Raw genomic sequence first — 16,148 nt, 5'->3', positions numbered from 1 at the left:
TGTGTAGTGTGGGTAGTGTGTCAAATTTGTGTAGTGTGTGAAACGTGTGAATGTGTGTGTGTGTGTAGTGTGAGAAGTGTGTGAAATGTGTGTAGTGTATGTGAAGTGTGTGTAGTGGGTATATAGTGAAACTATTTAATTTTATAACTATTTAGAATTCTAATTTTCTACTTTTTGATATGGAATTGAAATCATAGAATTGAAAAACTTGGAATTATAATTCAATTCCAGTTCTATATATTTTTGTGATGCCAAAACAATGGAATTTGAATTAGAGCCTCCAATTCCAATTTCATAGCTCCAATTCCATGTTCTCAAACACACCCTAACATTTTTATTCATGACAACTCTAGTCATGTATGTACCAAGTGATTAACTTGTAAGAGGTAATTGACAGTTTGATTAAGCATTTCAGAATGATCAGAGCCAAAGAAATACATTCCATAAGAACAACATAAAAGTGAGAAAATACAGAATTAGTTTTTACTATTAGTAGCTAAAATCACAAACTTTGGTCAAAATTTAATATTTCCCATAAAATTAAAATTTGGTCGCAAAATCGTAAACTTATGCAGTGTATGAGTTTTCCACGACATGAAATTTCGATGAAATTTGGGCGAAGTTTTAAAAACTCAAGCAACGCACAGAATAATATTGTTTACACTTATTAAAAGAGACATCTATGTCGTTTTTTGACCGCTTTTTAAAACTACATAATCCAATGTGTTATGCTAAATTTAATTTCTGGAAAAATCAAACTTACAAAAATATGATACTCCCTCATTCCATAAAAATTAGTCTCATTTGTGACGTCGTGTTGTTTTAATAAGAAATTGATAAAGTAAGAGAGAATGAGAAAAAGTAGGTAATGTAAGAGATATGGAGAAAAAGTAAATATAGTATGAAAGAGATAAAAAAATGTAGAAAAAGCATGAAAGAGAAATTTTCCATTTTCAGAAATATGGACGGATGAAATAATCATACTATCTATGTTCCAATTTAACCGTATCATTTTATTTGGCACAAGAATTTAACTTAATAAGTTAAATTGAGATATAATAAAGTAAAGAAATGAAATAAAGTATTAAAGTATTAAAGATAAGAAAGAATAGACTACATAAAAGATATAAAAGAAAAAAAGAAAAAAAGAAAAAAAATAAAGTAATAAGATAATAGTATAAAAGTTAATTAATTTTTTAAAATAGAAATGAATCATTTAACATGGGACATTTTAAAAAGAAATATGGATAGAACAACAATAGTATTTTTTGAAACTCTTTTTCTTGTAGAGAGTATTTTAAATTCTATGGAGAGAAATACTTCAAAAGTTGACTAAGAAAGAAGAAAAGAGTGAAACTAACATAGAAAAACGAGATAGAGATCTCTATACCACAACGGTATTTTGAATTATTAGCTAATGTCAATCATCATACACATCCAATTTTGTTTTATTTGTCAAAGTCTACAAGATTTGTTGTATGCATGTAAAATAAATGATAAAAGGGACATTTTTTTAATTGAAAGCGTGAAGGGATAAAAGATTTAAACAAGTAAGAAGGTTATTTACTTATATTTTCTTTCATTAAAATGAAAAGTTAGTATTTTAGTGTAGTTCAACAATAATTTAATCTAACATTTGAACAGTTTAGACCTTTCTATAATCAACCATTATATTATAATATTGTATTTTATTTAATTAAAAATGATTTATTAATTAATGTAGATAAACGAATACTAGTTTATGGACCCGAGACAAGCGGAACAATTAATACTATACATTTACTTAATGTAGAAAAATAAATGAACGGTTTAGATCGATTTCAATTTGAGAGTGTGATAACATTAATTTATTTTTGTCAAATAAATATGCACAATTCAATATGAATTTCCTGCCTTTCTCTGTCAACAAATGGTGGCTAATGAACTATTTGTTTGTCGCATACACCTAAATACCAAAACGACTCACCTGCAGATCTGATCAAACGCTAGAAAAAAAATAACGAAATAAATATTTTTATCGTTTGTGTTTAATATTTCAACATACAATCTTGAATCCTCAATTCCGAATCTAGATCTTGTTCTTGTCGGTATTTTCCGCACTATATTATTACATGACAATAATAATTGACTAGATATTCAATCTAGGAGCTATAAGGATAATTAAATTAGAAAAAGACCTTGCATGCAATCGAGCAAAAACGAAAGCGATCCGGGTTAGTGAGCTTCCTTTTACAATTAGACTAGTGAACCCGACCGGTTATGTGGCAGTGGAGTCAACGACACAACCCATTTCTTGTTGCATTTGTAGGGCTTCAAATATATACATATATAATTACAAATAATTTTATTGATCCAAAATATTATTGAAAAAATGAATAAAGTTATACCTGAATTTTGTGACAGTCAATGTAATCTTTCATCTCACTTAGAGGCAGGGACGGAGATAGCATATGCCAAGCCGCCGCTTCAGCGGGGGCTTGGCCGGCCGTCCTCCTTAATTCATCTATAATGTTTGGATTTTGTTTTATAAAGAGAGATACAGTGGGGAGAAGATAAGAAGGAAGAAAGGGAAAAGAGGAATATAGAAGGAGGGTTATAATTATGACCTAGGGAAAAGAGGAATATAGAAGGAGGGTTATAATTATGACCTAGGGAATAGAAACCACTCATTTATGTCCCTCTCTTGTTTTGTGTGATTAGGAGTAGTTGATAGTACTCCCTCCGTCCCGCACTACTCACACATTTCTTTTTGGACACGGAGATTAAGGAATGAGTGATAGACAAAGTCAGCAATTACGGCTGTAGGTATAAATTGTTACTAAAAATGGAAAGAGTGCAAATAACTTGGGACGCCCAGAAAGGAAATAAGTGCAAGTAGTGCGGGACGGAGGGAGTATTTCATTTCTTATTTATTATTATTAGTTTAGAAATATACTAGGGGTACCATCTGGTTCTTCTATTTTTAAAAAATATTTTAAGAATCAAATACTACTCGTATTATTTAAAATTTTACGTATCAATTAATTTATTAATTTTTTGTCTACGATATTTCATTACATATTTTCTTACTCTTACTTTTCCCTCTTATAACTTTTTTTAGTTAAAGGTAACACAATTCCTCACTCTTATTTTCCCTCTCTCCTAGTACTTTATTATCTCTATTTTTTTTCATTTCTCCTACTTTATTATTATTTTTATTTAATAGTATATTTTTTTTCTTAATCTTCATGACGGAAAGAAATACACTCACTACTATGGAACGAGAAAATATTAGAGGAGGCAAGCCGCTACGGGAGATTATAGGAGCATCACACGTCCTGTCACATTTATTGTAAAATTTCAGCATCAGCTCATTTTAAGTTCTGGTTCCGTCCCTGCTTAGAGGGACAACATTTTGGTAAACAAGCCTGTAAATAGTGAGAATACTGTGGTTGTAGTGCTCCCCACTTATGATGCAATACCTGCACATTGGTGCATCGCAATTTATGCAATATCTATTCAGTTCATTCCTCTGCATATCATCATGGCACTCACATCTCTCAAAAAATATTCTTTCCAGAAAGGAATCCACCCAATTTTGGACTTTGCCTTCCTCTTCCTACACATTCAAAAATAGTCCTCCCTCCGTCCCAGAAAGATTAGAAAGATTGTCTAAATTCATTTTTTGCACTCATTTTGCAAAAATAATAATAAATAGGTAGTTGAAAGAGAGTAAAATAAGAGAAAGAATAATGTAGATAAGACTATTATCTATATTACTTTACTCTCTCTCTACTTTAACTATTTATTATTGCAAAACGAATGTGAAAAAAGAAATGAGATAATCTTTCTGGGACGGAGGGAGTATCAATTAATTCAATTCAAATTCCTCGCCCACAATTTATATAAAACTAGTGTTATCACTCGTGCTACGCACGGGACATAAGATTTTCAAATAATGAAAATAAATTGTAAGGTAAGTAGATTAAAATAAAAAAAGAGGATAAAATAATATAATGATGTTTATAGTTAAGAATATCTGTTAGTTAAACTAAGTATTCATAACATTATAAAAAATTAAAAACATTATAAAAAAAAAAGAGAAATGTGCTTCTCCCAATCCACTCTAAATAAAATATTTCATATTCGACGAACAATTTTATACAAGAGAAATGTGCTTAGGAACTGAGAAGTCCTTTTGTCGGGGTACTTGTGACAGATAGGGATAATCTATATCAGTGGTCTGTTTCTTGGAACAGCCTATTAAGTATATTCACATTGAACACACTTCTTACAACATGTGTGTGTATTGTCATGAATCTCGTGCAGGGTTGCCTAATGTGGTAACTTTACTGTTAGTTGGGTTGCTTCACTAAGTAATAATTGTGTGCACAGTTTGGGATGAATATCTATAAGTTTGTGCTTAGTTTAGACTGATAACTATAAGGTTGTGTCCTGAAAACTGTCATTCTAGAAAGCTTGCAAAATATGTATTCCTATTTTGCTGATATCCAGTAGTTTGTGTTGCAGCTAAATACATTATGCATATTTTATGGTTTAAAATTTAGGTTACATCATATTCTAAATTATATAAACACTATGTCAAGTTTTGATATTGTATCAAAGGACTTAAATGAGAACATGCAGAATTGGAACTTAATATCAGTGACTTCAACCATTTCTGTTTTAGCAACCATTGTGATGCAACTGACCTTGATGATAGAGTTGGTAACTTTACGTAGAAGATTTTCAATCAAGGTAATGAATGGTGCTATTGCTTGAGATACTGACATACTATGCCTTCTGGTATTGAAAAGAAGTATTCAAAAATCAGTGACTAATGTAAAGAATATATGTCGTTCTTGAAAAAACTGTCTATTTTGTGCAGGAAATGATCCCAATAGATTGCAAACAGAAGTGACAGAAAAGGCAAATTATTGATCAGAAACTGTAAAATGAGGTCAGTGCCTTTTTATGAGAATAAAACCGATTACTTAAATTGGATAAGACTTTGTATTAAGTTCAGAAACAGGAACAAATAATTTCATTCATTAGTTGCAGGAACTTCGTGAACCAAAATATGAATGTGAGGTAGCACTCAACATTTCACAAATGAGGTGCATCACAACAATAGAAAATACATGTTAGAAAACTACTTTTAGCGGGTAGTAACTTTGCTGTATACATGCCTGTTTGGGCCGCCTTGTATTTACTTTGATAACTTTTCAGGAGGTTGAGCAACTCTGAACTGCTATAGAAAAAGAAGTTTTCAAGATTGAGGTATTGCACATTATACTCCATAATTTAGAAATTTGGATCGTAATAAAGTTTCTCGTACATGATTTTGTTAGCCACCATGAAGCTACTGTTACTAATGTTAATGCACTTAACTCTACAGAGTACACATGTATTCTCTCTAAGATAGTTTTCATTGGGATCCTTCATGGTAGAGTGATTTGATGTTGGAATAAAATATAAATAAGAGTGACGAATAAATTAGATGGTGGAATAAAATATGAGTGATTTGATGTTTTGTTTTTTGTTAAAAAAGAAATGACTCGTCTTAATTGGGATATCCTAAAAAGGAATACGACTCAACTTAGTTGGGACAGAGAGAGTCTATTACTCTTTTACCCTAAAATTTTACTGTACAACAAATTCGCTACGTGTCTATGTACTAGGTGCCTATGTATGTTTGCTTGTTTTTTTTTTAATTTCTGAATGTTACTATTAATAAAAGAAATTTAAGCGATTCCCAATTTAGAGCATCTCCAGTAACGGCGTCAAAATCGCGACGCCGATTTTTCGCCGACGCTGGTTCTGACGCCGAACCATTGGAACCGGCGTCAGCAAAATCGGCGTCAAAATCGGCGTGACCATGCCGATTCGCGCGATGACGCCGGTTCCGACGCCGAACCTCACGGCGCCATTGTGGGTCCCGGATGGGCGTCAAACCGGCGTTAGATTTTATTTTTTATTTTTTTTCTTTTGAAAACACTATATATACGCGCTTTGAACGTCATTTTCATTCGCACCACTTGTTTTAACGAGTACTCTCTCTCTACCTTACTTTTTGTTCAAGATCAATTTAAGAAATGAGTAATGCCGGTGGTAGTGGTGGGGATGCGGATGAGTACGAGCGTATGATGAACGAAGAGCTAGATGCCTATACGAGCCGTGAGGTTGATCGATGGATGCAGAGTTATATGCAGCTGACGGCACCTCGCCCACGACCAGTTGTCCACCGTCGACAAGTGGTTGATCGTGATCATGAAGCTGCACATCAACGCCTGTTCACAGATTACTTCGCAGAGGAGCCGCGTTTTAACGCCAACCATTTCAGGCGTCGTTTTAGGATGAGGCGGGACTTGTTTATGCGTATTGTTAACGCTTTGGAGCAGCAATATCTGTATTTCCGCTTCAGGCACGATGCGGTTGGCAGACCCGGCCACACCCCTATTCAAAAGTGCACTGCGGCAATCAGGCAGTTGGCATACGGCACCGCGGCAGACATGTGGGACGAATACCTCCACATCGGTGAGACGACTGCCATCGAATGTATGAAGTATTTCTGTCAGGGCGTGATCGAAGTATTCGGTGATCAGTATCTTCGAAAGCCTACCCCCGAAGATTGCCGGAATCTGCTGCGGATGCACGGGGATCAGCATGGGTTCCCGGGAATGTTAGGCAGCATAGATTGTATGCATTGGGAGTGGAAGAACTGTCCCGCTGCCTGGAAGGGGTTTTACACGACCGGCTACAAGGGAAAAAATCCCACGATGATCCTCGAGGCCGTAGCTGATTACCGGTTGTGGATTTGGCATGCGTATTTTGGGATAGCCGGTTCGAACAATGACCTAAACGTCCTCAACTCGTCGCCCCTTTTCAACGAGCAGTGCCAGGGCGTCGGTCCGGCCATCAGTTTTGTCGCCAACGGCAACCAGCATGATATGGACTACTACTTGGCGGATGGGATATACCCTAGGTGGCCCGTCTTTGTGAAGACGATCCGGTGCGCATCAGATGCGAAGAAAGCCTACTTTGCGACGCGGCAGGAGTCGGCGCGAAAGGACGTGGAGCGCGCATTTGGTGTGCTTCAGGCTCGATGGGCTGCAGTTAAGGGACCAACGCGTTTGTGGAATGTCGACTGCATTGCTGATATAATGTACGCCTGTATTATTATGCACAACATGATTGTCGAAGATGAAGGTGTACAACTGACTGATGAGCCAACGACGATAATGAGGCCGGTCCAAGCCACGGCTTCGCCACCGCCAACGTATGAGGTGGGGTACCTCACGATGAAGAAGCCCTTCTCCAAGCACATGCCGACATGCGTCAGACGGAGGCTCATATTCGACTCCAAAAGGATTTAGTTGAAGAGTTGTGGGCGCGGAGGATTGCAAGGCGTTAGTTTTTATGTAAATTTATGTAATTTTTTTTAAATGTAATTTTTTTAAATGTATTTTTTTTAATTATTGTACTTTTTGAAATTTTAATATTATTATTCGAATTTTCCGTATTTGTCTCGTAAATTAAATTCTGTATGTTGATACGAGTGTAAATTAAATTATATAATTGTTATTAGTGATGTGGATAGGTAGTGTGAATGCTATGTGAGGGCTATTTGATGTCCAGTTGATGTGGCAAGCTGATGTGGCAGGAGAATTGTAGTGCTGATGATGTGGCAGTGTGAAGACTATGTGAGGGCTATTTGACGTCCAGTCTTACTGGAGATGCTCTTATAAGATAGCCGACTGAGGTGACCATTGCGCCTTCTTCCAATATGTGGTATCCCGTAGAGGAAAATCACAATAAAAATTAAATTTAGCTACAAACTATTTTGATATTAATTTATATTTTTTATTTTTATGATTAATATATTTATGAATATTATAGTATTTTTTATTTTAATTTTTCACTTTATAAAGTTTATGAGTAAAATGATTTGACATAAAATGATTGAAAAAGTGAAATGAAAAATATTATTTTAGGTACTCAAATTATAAAAAAAAAAAGAAATATCATATCCAATTGCTAGATATGAAAGTATGAAAATACCCTTCATGCCTTGGTGCATTTTGGTGCTAAATTGTGTGAATAGTGAAAAAGTATCATGAATGTTATTACATTTTAGTTCAGGGACTACCAATGATATTTTTAAAGTCCAGGTACTGTTTGCGTGCGAAACGCATTGTTCAGGGACAATTTGCGTAGTTCGTTCAATAAATAAAGTAAGAAAGGTATGAAGAAAAAATAGGTAAAGTATATGAGAGAGGAGAGCATCTCCAATAGCTTAGGACGTCAAATAGCCCTCAAATAGCCTTCACACTGCCACATCATCAGCACTACAATTCTCCTGCCACATCAACTGGACATCAAATAGCACTCACATAGCCTTCACACTACCTATCCACACCACTAATAACAATTATATAATTTAATTTACAATCGTAGCAACATACGGAATTTAATTTACGAGACAAATACGGGAAAATTGAATAATACTATTAAAATTTTTTCATTTCGTTTTTAAATCAACGGAATTGAAATAATTATAATCAATACTCTTAATTAATTCAAAAGGGTATCAGCCCAACCCTTCTGGCCGAAAACAAATAATTAAGATTGGCTCAATTGCTTTAAAACAACATTCAGCCCCAACTCCTTTAAAAAAATCCTTCCATTCTCGGTCAACTCCTTCTTCAACTCCTTCTTCTCCACATTTCCACTTCCATTCTCCATTAAAAAAAGTCGAAAAATTAAAAAAAAATAAAATAAAATCGGACGCCGTCGGCGTGGGCACGCCGATTGTGACGCCTATTTAGCTGACGCCGATTTCGCCGACGCCCAATGGTTCGGCGTCAGACCGGCGTCGGTGAAAAATCGGCGTCGCGGTGGTGACGCCGGTTATTGGAGATGCTCTAAAATATGAGAGAGAAACTTTCTATTTTTAGAAATCAGACTATTTTTTGTAAACATCTCAAAATGATAAAATAAGACTATTTTTCGAGAACGAAGAAAGTATATATTCCCCCGTCTCATCTCAAGTGATTGAAAGCTTTTCGGCACATGTTTGAGCAAAATGATAGTAATAAATAGTTAAAGTTGTGATAAAAAAAATAATAATATAAATACGACTCTCTTCTATATTATTTTCTCTTACTTCTATATTATTTTCTCTTACTTTATCTTCAATTTAACTATTTATTATCATATTCACAAAATAACGGTAAAAAATAAATCGATCACCTGGACAAAGGGGTATAAGATATTACCCCAAATTTTTACTGTGCAACAAATTCGCTATGTGCCTATGTATGTTCGCTTTTGTTTTTGTTTTTGTTTTTTGTTTTTTTTTTCTGAAATTTCTGAATGTTACTATTAATAAAAGAAATTTAAGCGATTCCCAATTTATAAGATAGCCGACAATCTGTGGCATCCCATCGAGGAATTCACCATTCCGCCGCCGAACTCTGCTCTACGATCGACATAACATCGAATAACGATGGCGCTCAAGTTTCTGAACAAGAAGGGATGGCACACGGGCAGCCTCCGCAACATCGAGAATGTCTGGAAAGCCGAGCAAAAGCACGAAGCCGAGCAGAGAAAGCTCGAGGAACTCCGCAAGCAGATCCACGAGGAGCGCGACCGCGCCGAGTTCCGCCAGCTTCAGGAACAAGCCGGCCTTATTTCGTAATTTCTCCTTCCCCTCAATTGATTTCTGTTTTTAGGGAATTTTACAATTAGGGCTTAAGGTTTCCTTTTTTAAGAAATTTCAAATTGACATTATTGCGTTGAATTTCGGCAGGGGCCAGGAGCGTTTGGAGTTTCTGTACGATTCTGGATTAGCTGTGGGTAAGGGTTCTGGATTCAAGGCTCTGGAATCGTTGCCCAAGGCAGAGCCAGGGCCCGCTGCATCGTCTTCTACTTCTGCGAAGGAGGTTACTGTCTGTGTTTGAATTGAAATTGAGTCTTCCCCCTTTCTTTATCTAGTATGATTGAAAAATTTTGAATTAGGGTGCTTTAAGTTTACATTGGATGGTGATTGTTATTGCAGCCGCAGCCAGCTTCACTGGGAGCTTTGTTTGAGGATAAGCCACAGTCAGCCAATGATTCGTGGAGGAAGCTTACTTTCGATCCCCTGCTTTCGATCCGTCGGAGTGAACAAGAATCTCTTGCGCGAATCAAGAAGAACCCCATCCAGATGGACATGATCCGCAAATCAGTAAGTTTTCTGTAGCCCGTTGGATCCTTAGTTCGTTATGTTGGCTAAAAAAATAAGTAGAAAACTAGAAGTAGATTGGAAAATTCTCCATTTTGTTGAAGATTATTGCCATTGTTAGCAAGAGTGATTTTTTTTTCATGGAATGTGACAGAGTTTTACAGTAGTAAAGTACAATCACCATTTTAATTGCAGAGCTAATAGTGGTATTCTTGGATAAAAGCAACTGATATGTTTTGAAGCTCCATTGCCTGCCATAGCCAGCCAAGATGATATCTTAATTATTTTATGCATTCAGGTGTCTGTTAGAGATATTTTTATATTCCCATCACCTCATTTTTTTCTAGTTTTTTTCCTTTGCTCTCATGTCCGAGCTGTGTAGGATTTCTCATTAGGACTCGTTAAATATTTGGTGAAGGGTCTACCAGCATCAATTTCATTACTGATTATCTGCTAGTTTCAAACCTTTGTTGATCAAACTGATAATACTATAACCATGTAATTATATGAAATATACCATCCTTCGTGTTGGTTTGGTGACTGAGCTTTCGAGTATATTTGTGTTCTTCCAGTAGCCAAGGATTTTATAGACCTTATTTTCTTATTGTTGTTTAATTACCATCCTTGACATTTTGTTCATGTCAGACTGAAATTAAACCTTGAAGTCCTTGACATTGTCTTCATGTAAGGCAGAAATTTATGCATGTTGTAGGATGTGCTAAAAGTATCACCTGATCATGACATGTTCTATATTCGACTAGGTCCTAGTAATAGGGAAATCATAACCAAATAGTTCCACCACAAATCCCCTTCTCTCCAAAAATATTGTTCTTCCTGGGAAATCAATTAAGTCCATAACTTGTTTCTGATTAACGTTGCATTTAGGATGTGTTTTAGTCACCCTAATCTGTTATTAGTTATGCATGCAATGGTTTAATAATTTCCATGTAGGTGTGTGGTGTGGGAGCATATTGAATGTTCTACTGTCATGTACCCTTGATCTGAGCGTAACCGTGACTTATCATAGCCAATTGTTGATTTCAGGTAGAAGCACAGAAGAACAAAGACAAGGATGGAAAGAAACACAAGAAAAAACATCACAAAAAGAAGCCCAGACACAACACAAATTTGTCGTCGGATAATGACTCTGAGGATGACCTGGAAAAGCACAAGGAGAGTCGCCACAAGGGCTCCAGATCCGAAAAGCATTCAAGTAAGAGAATCCATACTTCTGATGATGAATTGAGTGAAGGAGATGGTAGAAGAAAGAAATATTATGATGAGTCCAAAGATCGGAGGCCAAGTGGCTCTCAGGATGCCTCTTTGACAGTGGAGAAACACAGAGAGAGTCGCCACAAAGGATCCAGATTGGAAAAGCATTCGAGTAAGAGAGTCCATACATCTGATGATGAATTGAGTGAAAGAGATAGTAAAAGAAAGAAATACCACGATGAGCACAAAGATAGGAGGCCAAACGATGAGCACAAGGATAGGAGGCCAAACGATGAGCACAAGGATAGGAGGCCAAACGATGAGCACAGAGATCGGAGGCCAAATGATGAGCACAAAGATCGGAGGCCAAGTGGCAGTCCTAATCGCAAAAACGGCAGAGTTGGTGATGATCAACATAGAAGTAGGAGTCATTATGATACCAATAAGCAACGTTCTTCAGAACAGCAGCATGAACCTCGTCATGAGAAGAGCAGTTATTCTTATTCAAGCACCTCTGTTAAGCCACCAAGGCCTGAGTCAAACGACAGGCACCGTAAATCTGGTAAACTATCAGAAGAAGAGAGAGCTGCTAAACTGAAGGAGATGGAAATGGATGCTCAACGGCACGAGGAACAAAGATGGACACGTATAAAGAAAGCAGAAGACGCTGAAGCAAAGGAAGCCATTCTTGATCATGCCACTTCTGGTAGAAACTTCCTGGATGCTACTCAGAAAAGCGTTTATGGAGCTGAGAAAGGCGGAAGCTCAACAATTGAGGAGAGTGTGCGTCGCCGTGCATATTATTCACAGCGGCGATCCGACGGTGAGAGCAATGCTTTCCGCAGAGCCTAATTTGGCGACAGAGATCCAGACTTTTTCTGGTAAAACATGTAACCATAAATACAGAATTCCTTTACCTGGTTTGTAATTCTGTGTGGTTTTCGCTTAAATATTTTCAGTTTCATTAATTTTATTTGAGCTACAAATTCTCCACATGCAGTCGTATTCACAGGCGCAAATTAATTTATAATAGTAAAACATCGTAATTTTCTCTCTTGCTTAAAAATATATTTGAATGAATCATTGTTCAATTAATGTTAAAGCCAAAATTTCTCAAGAGGTACCTGACATATGAGCTACCATCTGGTTTCTTTTTCTTAAGTTGCATGATGAATAGCAAGGGAGCTGGATTTAGTTATTACTAGACGTGGGCGTTTTAACCGTATTGCCGGTTAACTTTTGGTTCAGAATTGGAACCGGCATCCGAGGGTTCAACCCGACCCGTGCTATCAGTTTTGGCAGTCCAGTTCCTGATTCGGACAGGAGCTGCCAAAAGTGCTTCACGGGCCGGTGACGGTTCCACATTTTTCTGAATTGGAATCGATGGTTCTGAACTAGAACCGTGGGCACTTCTAGTTATTACAGGTGGCGGATTCTTGATTCCTCAATCAGCAGCCAAAAAAGCAAAGGACATGGGCCCCTAAAACTTAGACACAATAGATGTCTCAACCACATGTTTCCTCATCTTGGTTGAGAGGACCTCACAAGTCAGTGTAACACGTCCCTCCCAACCTCGACCTCTCAACTGATTGTTTAACAATCTTAATGCTATTGCTATAAATCCCCCAGCTTTGAGGGTGAAAACAAATTGTAGAAATGGAGCTTCTCTTGTCTTCTTTTCTTCTTCTTCACTTGGTCATTGGAACATCTGCCATTAGACTCAACCAAGGCATGTTTGATGTTTCCTTTTTACAAGCATTGCATAAGTATATGTTGTCTACTTTACTGACATATTGATTCTTGCAGAACTTGGCCAGCTGAAGCTGCCTCTTGATCACGTCCCCAGCTCACTCTCCTTCTCGGATGTCCTTGCTCAGGACAACGCCCGCATCAAGTTTCTCAATTCACGACTCGAAAAGAACTTGACAGCACTAGCTGTTTTTCCCGGTGGATTGCTAGATGGTTCTTTCGTTAGCGCCCCCTTGAATCCAGGTTTTTCGCTCGGTGTAGGGAATTACTACACCAAAATAGGGGTTGGGAGCCCAGCTACTTACTATCCGGTCGTTGTGGACACCGGGAGCTCCCTCTCGTGGATTCAGTGCCAACCCTGTTTGGCCTATTGCCATCCACAAGCTGCTCCTTTCTTCAACCCTTCGTCTTCGAACACGTATAAAACTCTATCGTGCGAAGCAAGTGAGTGCTCTTCGTTGAAATCTGCCACACTCAACAGCCCTATGTGCACAAAATCAGATAAATGTGTGTACACAGCAACATATGGTGATCAATCCCTTTCTCAGGGCTTCTTGAGCAAAGACACACTCACCTTTGGCTCTGAGACGCTCCCTGGTTTCGTCTACGGGTGTGGTCAGAACAACGATGGCCTATTCGGGAAGTCAGCAGGTATAGTTGGCTTCGCGAAGAGCTCTCTGTCCATGCTGTCCCAGCTCTCAACGAAGTACGGGAAGGCCTTTTCTTACTGTCTCCCAACCGCCTCTGGCTCGGGAGGCTATCTCTCCGTTGGATCTCATTCGACTTCCTCTCCACCGAGCTTCACTCCTCTGATATCCGACTCCCGGGATCCTTCCTTGTACTTTGTAAAGCTCACGGCCATAACGGTCTTTGGGCGGGCGTTGGCCGTGCCAGCATCTGACTATAGTATCCCGACCATCATCGACTCTGGCACCATCATATCGCGGCTGGCAGGGCCGGTGTACAAGGCCCTGAGGGAGGCGATGGTGAGGGTCATATCTCCGAGGTTTAAGTTGGTTGAGGCGTATTCCATTTTGGACGCGTGCTTTGCTGGGACAGCGGGCGCGATAGCCTCGATTGTGCCTGCAGTTGAGATGAGGTTCCAGGGAGGGGCAGCGCTGAAGCTGGCGCCGCACAATCTTCTGTTGGAGGTGGAGAAGGGGACGACGTGCCTGTCGTTGGCCGAGAACTCGGATATACGAGACAGCATCGGCATCATCGGGAACCAGCAGCAGCAGACTACACAAGTTGTGTATGATGTAGGTAATTCAAGAATTGGATTTGCTGCTGGTGGCTGTCACTAGTTTGATGCATATTTGTTGTGTAAGATTTATGTTGTCTAAAATGTTGATATCAATCATTGTGTATAGTTATTCTACTTCAATTTGTATGCAGTAGTAATATTTATAAACGCATCATGTCTTCCTTTGTATTCAAATGTATCAAATTTCCTTTGAAAATGCATCAAATTTATAAACTTTGAATGATTTAAACGTATAACTTGTCACGATCTTGTCCAGCTAAATAAGATCAAAACTTAGATAATTGTTTTTAACTTAGCATTGTTAATTTATCTAATAGTATGACAAAATTAGAAGGTTTTATACGGCAACCATAGTAACAGTAATCATTGTCATTATCATTATTGTTATTAATTACTCCCTCCGTCCCAAGAAAGTTGAGTCGTATTCCTTTTTAGTCCGTCCCAACAATATTGAGTCATTTCCTTTTTTAACTAAAGACAAAATATCTAATGAGTCTTACTTTATTCCATCATTTACTTTACTATCTCTTATTTTTCCTACTTTTTCCATCTCTCCTATTTATTTAATATAAATTCTTAATCTCCGTGTCCAAAAGTTTTGTCTCAACTTTCTTGAGACGGAGGGAGTATTATTTTCATTATCTATATCATTATCATTATTAAAGTGATTATAATTGCATAATAAAGTGATTTTCCATCAAATTTAACTGGCTACACGGTAGTAAATACTAGTAGTATTTAATTGATATATCATCTAGCATAGTTATAAATTTGAAGTCTACATATGGTTTTGATCAAATTTTAGGCTTAGATTTTTTTTGGAAATTAGTAATAAGAGATCAATCAAAGTACTATGAAATTACAAAAAACATGTGCTCCCAATGAAGAGGTGGGCTCGCAAATTGTCGTGACCAAGAGAATAATTGAGGTAACTATTTGTTTCACAAATTATCACATTCATACATCAATATATAATACTGACGTCGACACAATCCTTGGTTTTTTCTATGAATAATAAGTGTGACAACAAAAAAGAACAGTATATACAGTTAAAGATTGAAAGCAACAAAAGACTTCATTTTTCATACTACTTAAATAAATTAAACGAATTAGTGATTGATTGGTGACAATCATATGTTGGGCCCAAATATGTATAGTAGTATTTGAATTTGGCTGAGATATAAATATGTGAAGAAGGCCTGTTTTTTGACTTATGAGGCCTGCTGATACTAACAAGTCTGATTTTCTTTGTCTTCAATCATAACTCCATCCGCTCTACTACTATAGTTCAATTGCTTCCTTTGAGTATAGAAATTCAAAAAAATGGTTTAGTTAGTTCAATAAAGTGAAAATGAAATAAAAAGGATAATATAATAAAAAAAATTAATAAAAGGATAAAATAGAAGAGAATAAAACATATAATTAAAAACAAAGTAAAGGAGAGAGAATAACGTTACAAGACCAAGTATTTTGTTTTGCTAAATTCTTTTTCTATAAATATGACAAGTATCTGCTTTTTATTTAATGAATCTAGTCATATCTTAATTGACATTAATGCATGAATAGAAGCGTCCAAAATAATGCTTAATTAGATTTAACAATTGACAGCTACTCCCTCCGTCCCACAAGAATATGTCGTCTTTCTTTTTTAGTCCGTCCCACAAGAATATGCACTTTCTAATTTCGGGAAGTCTTTTCTCTCTAATGAGGTGGGACCCA

General features: G+C 37.0%; 2 protein-coding genes and 1 long non-coding RNA gene across 4 annotated transcripts; 2 read left to right on the top strand and 1 right to left on the bottom strand.

Annotated features, from left to right (window-relative positions):
* Window positions 1–1,997: 1,997 nt before the first annotated feature.
* Window positions 1,998–2,621, bottom strand: LOC121776566. The gene is made up of 2 exons (XR_006045327.1): window positions 2,388–2,621; window positions 1,998–2,310 (listed from the first exon to the last, which is right to left on the bottom strand). It is a non-coding gene; the product is annotated as an uncharacterized LOC121776566 (long non-coding RNA).
* Window positions 2,622–9,381: 6,760 nt separating this feature from the next.
* On the top strand, window positions 9,382–12,398 carry LOC121777237 (pre-mRNA-splicing factor CWC25 homolog). 2 transcript variants are annotated; one of them, XM_042174424.1, is made up of 4 exons: window positions 9,382–9,675; window positions 9,791–9,929; window positions 10,040–10,207; window positions 11,249–12,398. In XM_042174424.1, exons 1-4 carry the CDS (start codon window positions 9,488–9,490, stop codon window positions 12,266–12,268), a joined length of 1,515 nt encoding a protein of 504 aa, XP_042030358.1. In that variant the 5' UTR covers window positions 9,382–9,487; the 3' UTR covers window positions 12,269–12,398. The 2 variants fall into 2 exon arrangements, with proteins under 2 accessions (XP_042030358.1, XP_042030359.1); XM_042174425.1 differs by having other exon boundaries at window positions 9,383–9,675; window positions 9,791–9,923.
* A 141-nt stretch (window positions 12,399–12,539) lies between these two features.
* Window positions 12,540–14,658, top strand: LOC121777239 (aspartyl protease family protein At5g10770-like). Its single transcript, XM_042174426.1, has 2 exons — window positions 12,540–13,145; window positions 13,223–14,658. The coding sequence occupies exons 1-2, from the start codon at window positions 13,073–13,075 to the stop codon at window positions 14,467–14,469; spliced, it is 1,320 nt and encodes a 439-aa protein (XP_042030360.1). The 5' UTR covers window positions 12,540–13,072; the 3' UTR covers window positions 14,470–14,658.
* The last annotated feature ends 1,490 nt before the right edge of the window (window positions 14,659–16,148 follow it).

The sequence above is a fragment of the Salvia splendens genome, chromosome 18 (assembly GCF_004379255.2).
Source record: "Salvia splendens isolate huo1 chromosome 18, SspV2, whole genome shotgun sequence".
NCBI classification, from domain to species: domain Eukaryota; kingdom Viridiplantae; phylum Streptophyta; class Magnoliopsida; order Lamiales; family Lamiaceae; genus Salvia; species Salvia splendens.
This window is presented reverse-complemented; position numbering and strand designations above follow the sequence as displayed.

Excerpts from the sequence above, each read along its gene's own strand:
- LOC121777237 (XM_042174424.1), top strand. The coding sequence starts at position 9,488 with ATGGCGCTCAAGTTTCTGAACAAGAAGGGATGGCACACGGGCAGCCTC. Across the intron at positions 9,676-9,790 it reads GAACAAGCCGGCCTTATTTC|GGGCCAGGAGCGTTTGGAGT; the intron begins GTAATTTCTCCT and ends GAATTTCGGCAG. Across the intron at positions 10,208-11,248 it reads TGGACATGATCCGCAAATCA|GTAGAAGCACAGAAGAACAA; the intron begins GTAAGTTTTCTG and ends TGTTGATTTCAG.
- LOC121777239 (XM_042174426.1), top strand. The coding sequence starts at position 13,073 with ATGGAGCTTCTCTTGTCTTCTTTTCTTCTTCTTCACTTGGTCATTGGA. Across the intron at positions 13,146-13,222 it reads TGCCATTAGACTCAACCAAG|AACTTGGCCAGCTGAAGCTG; the intron begins GCATGTTTGATG and ends TGATTCTTGCAG.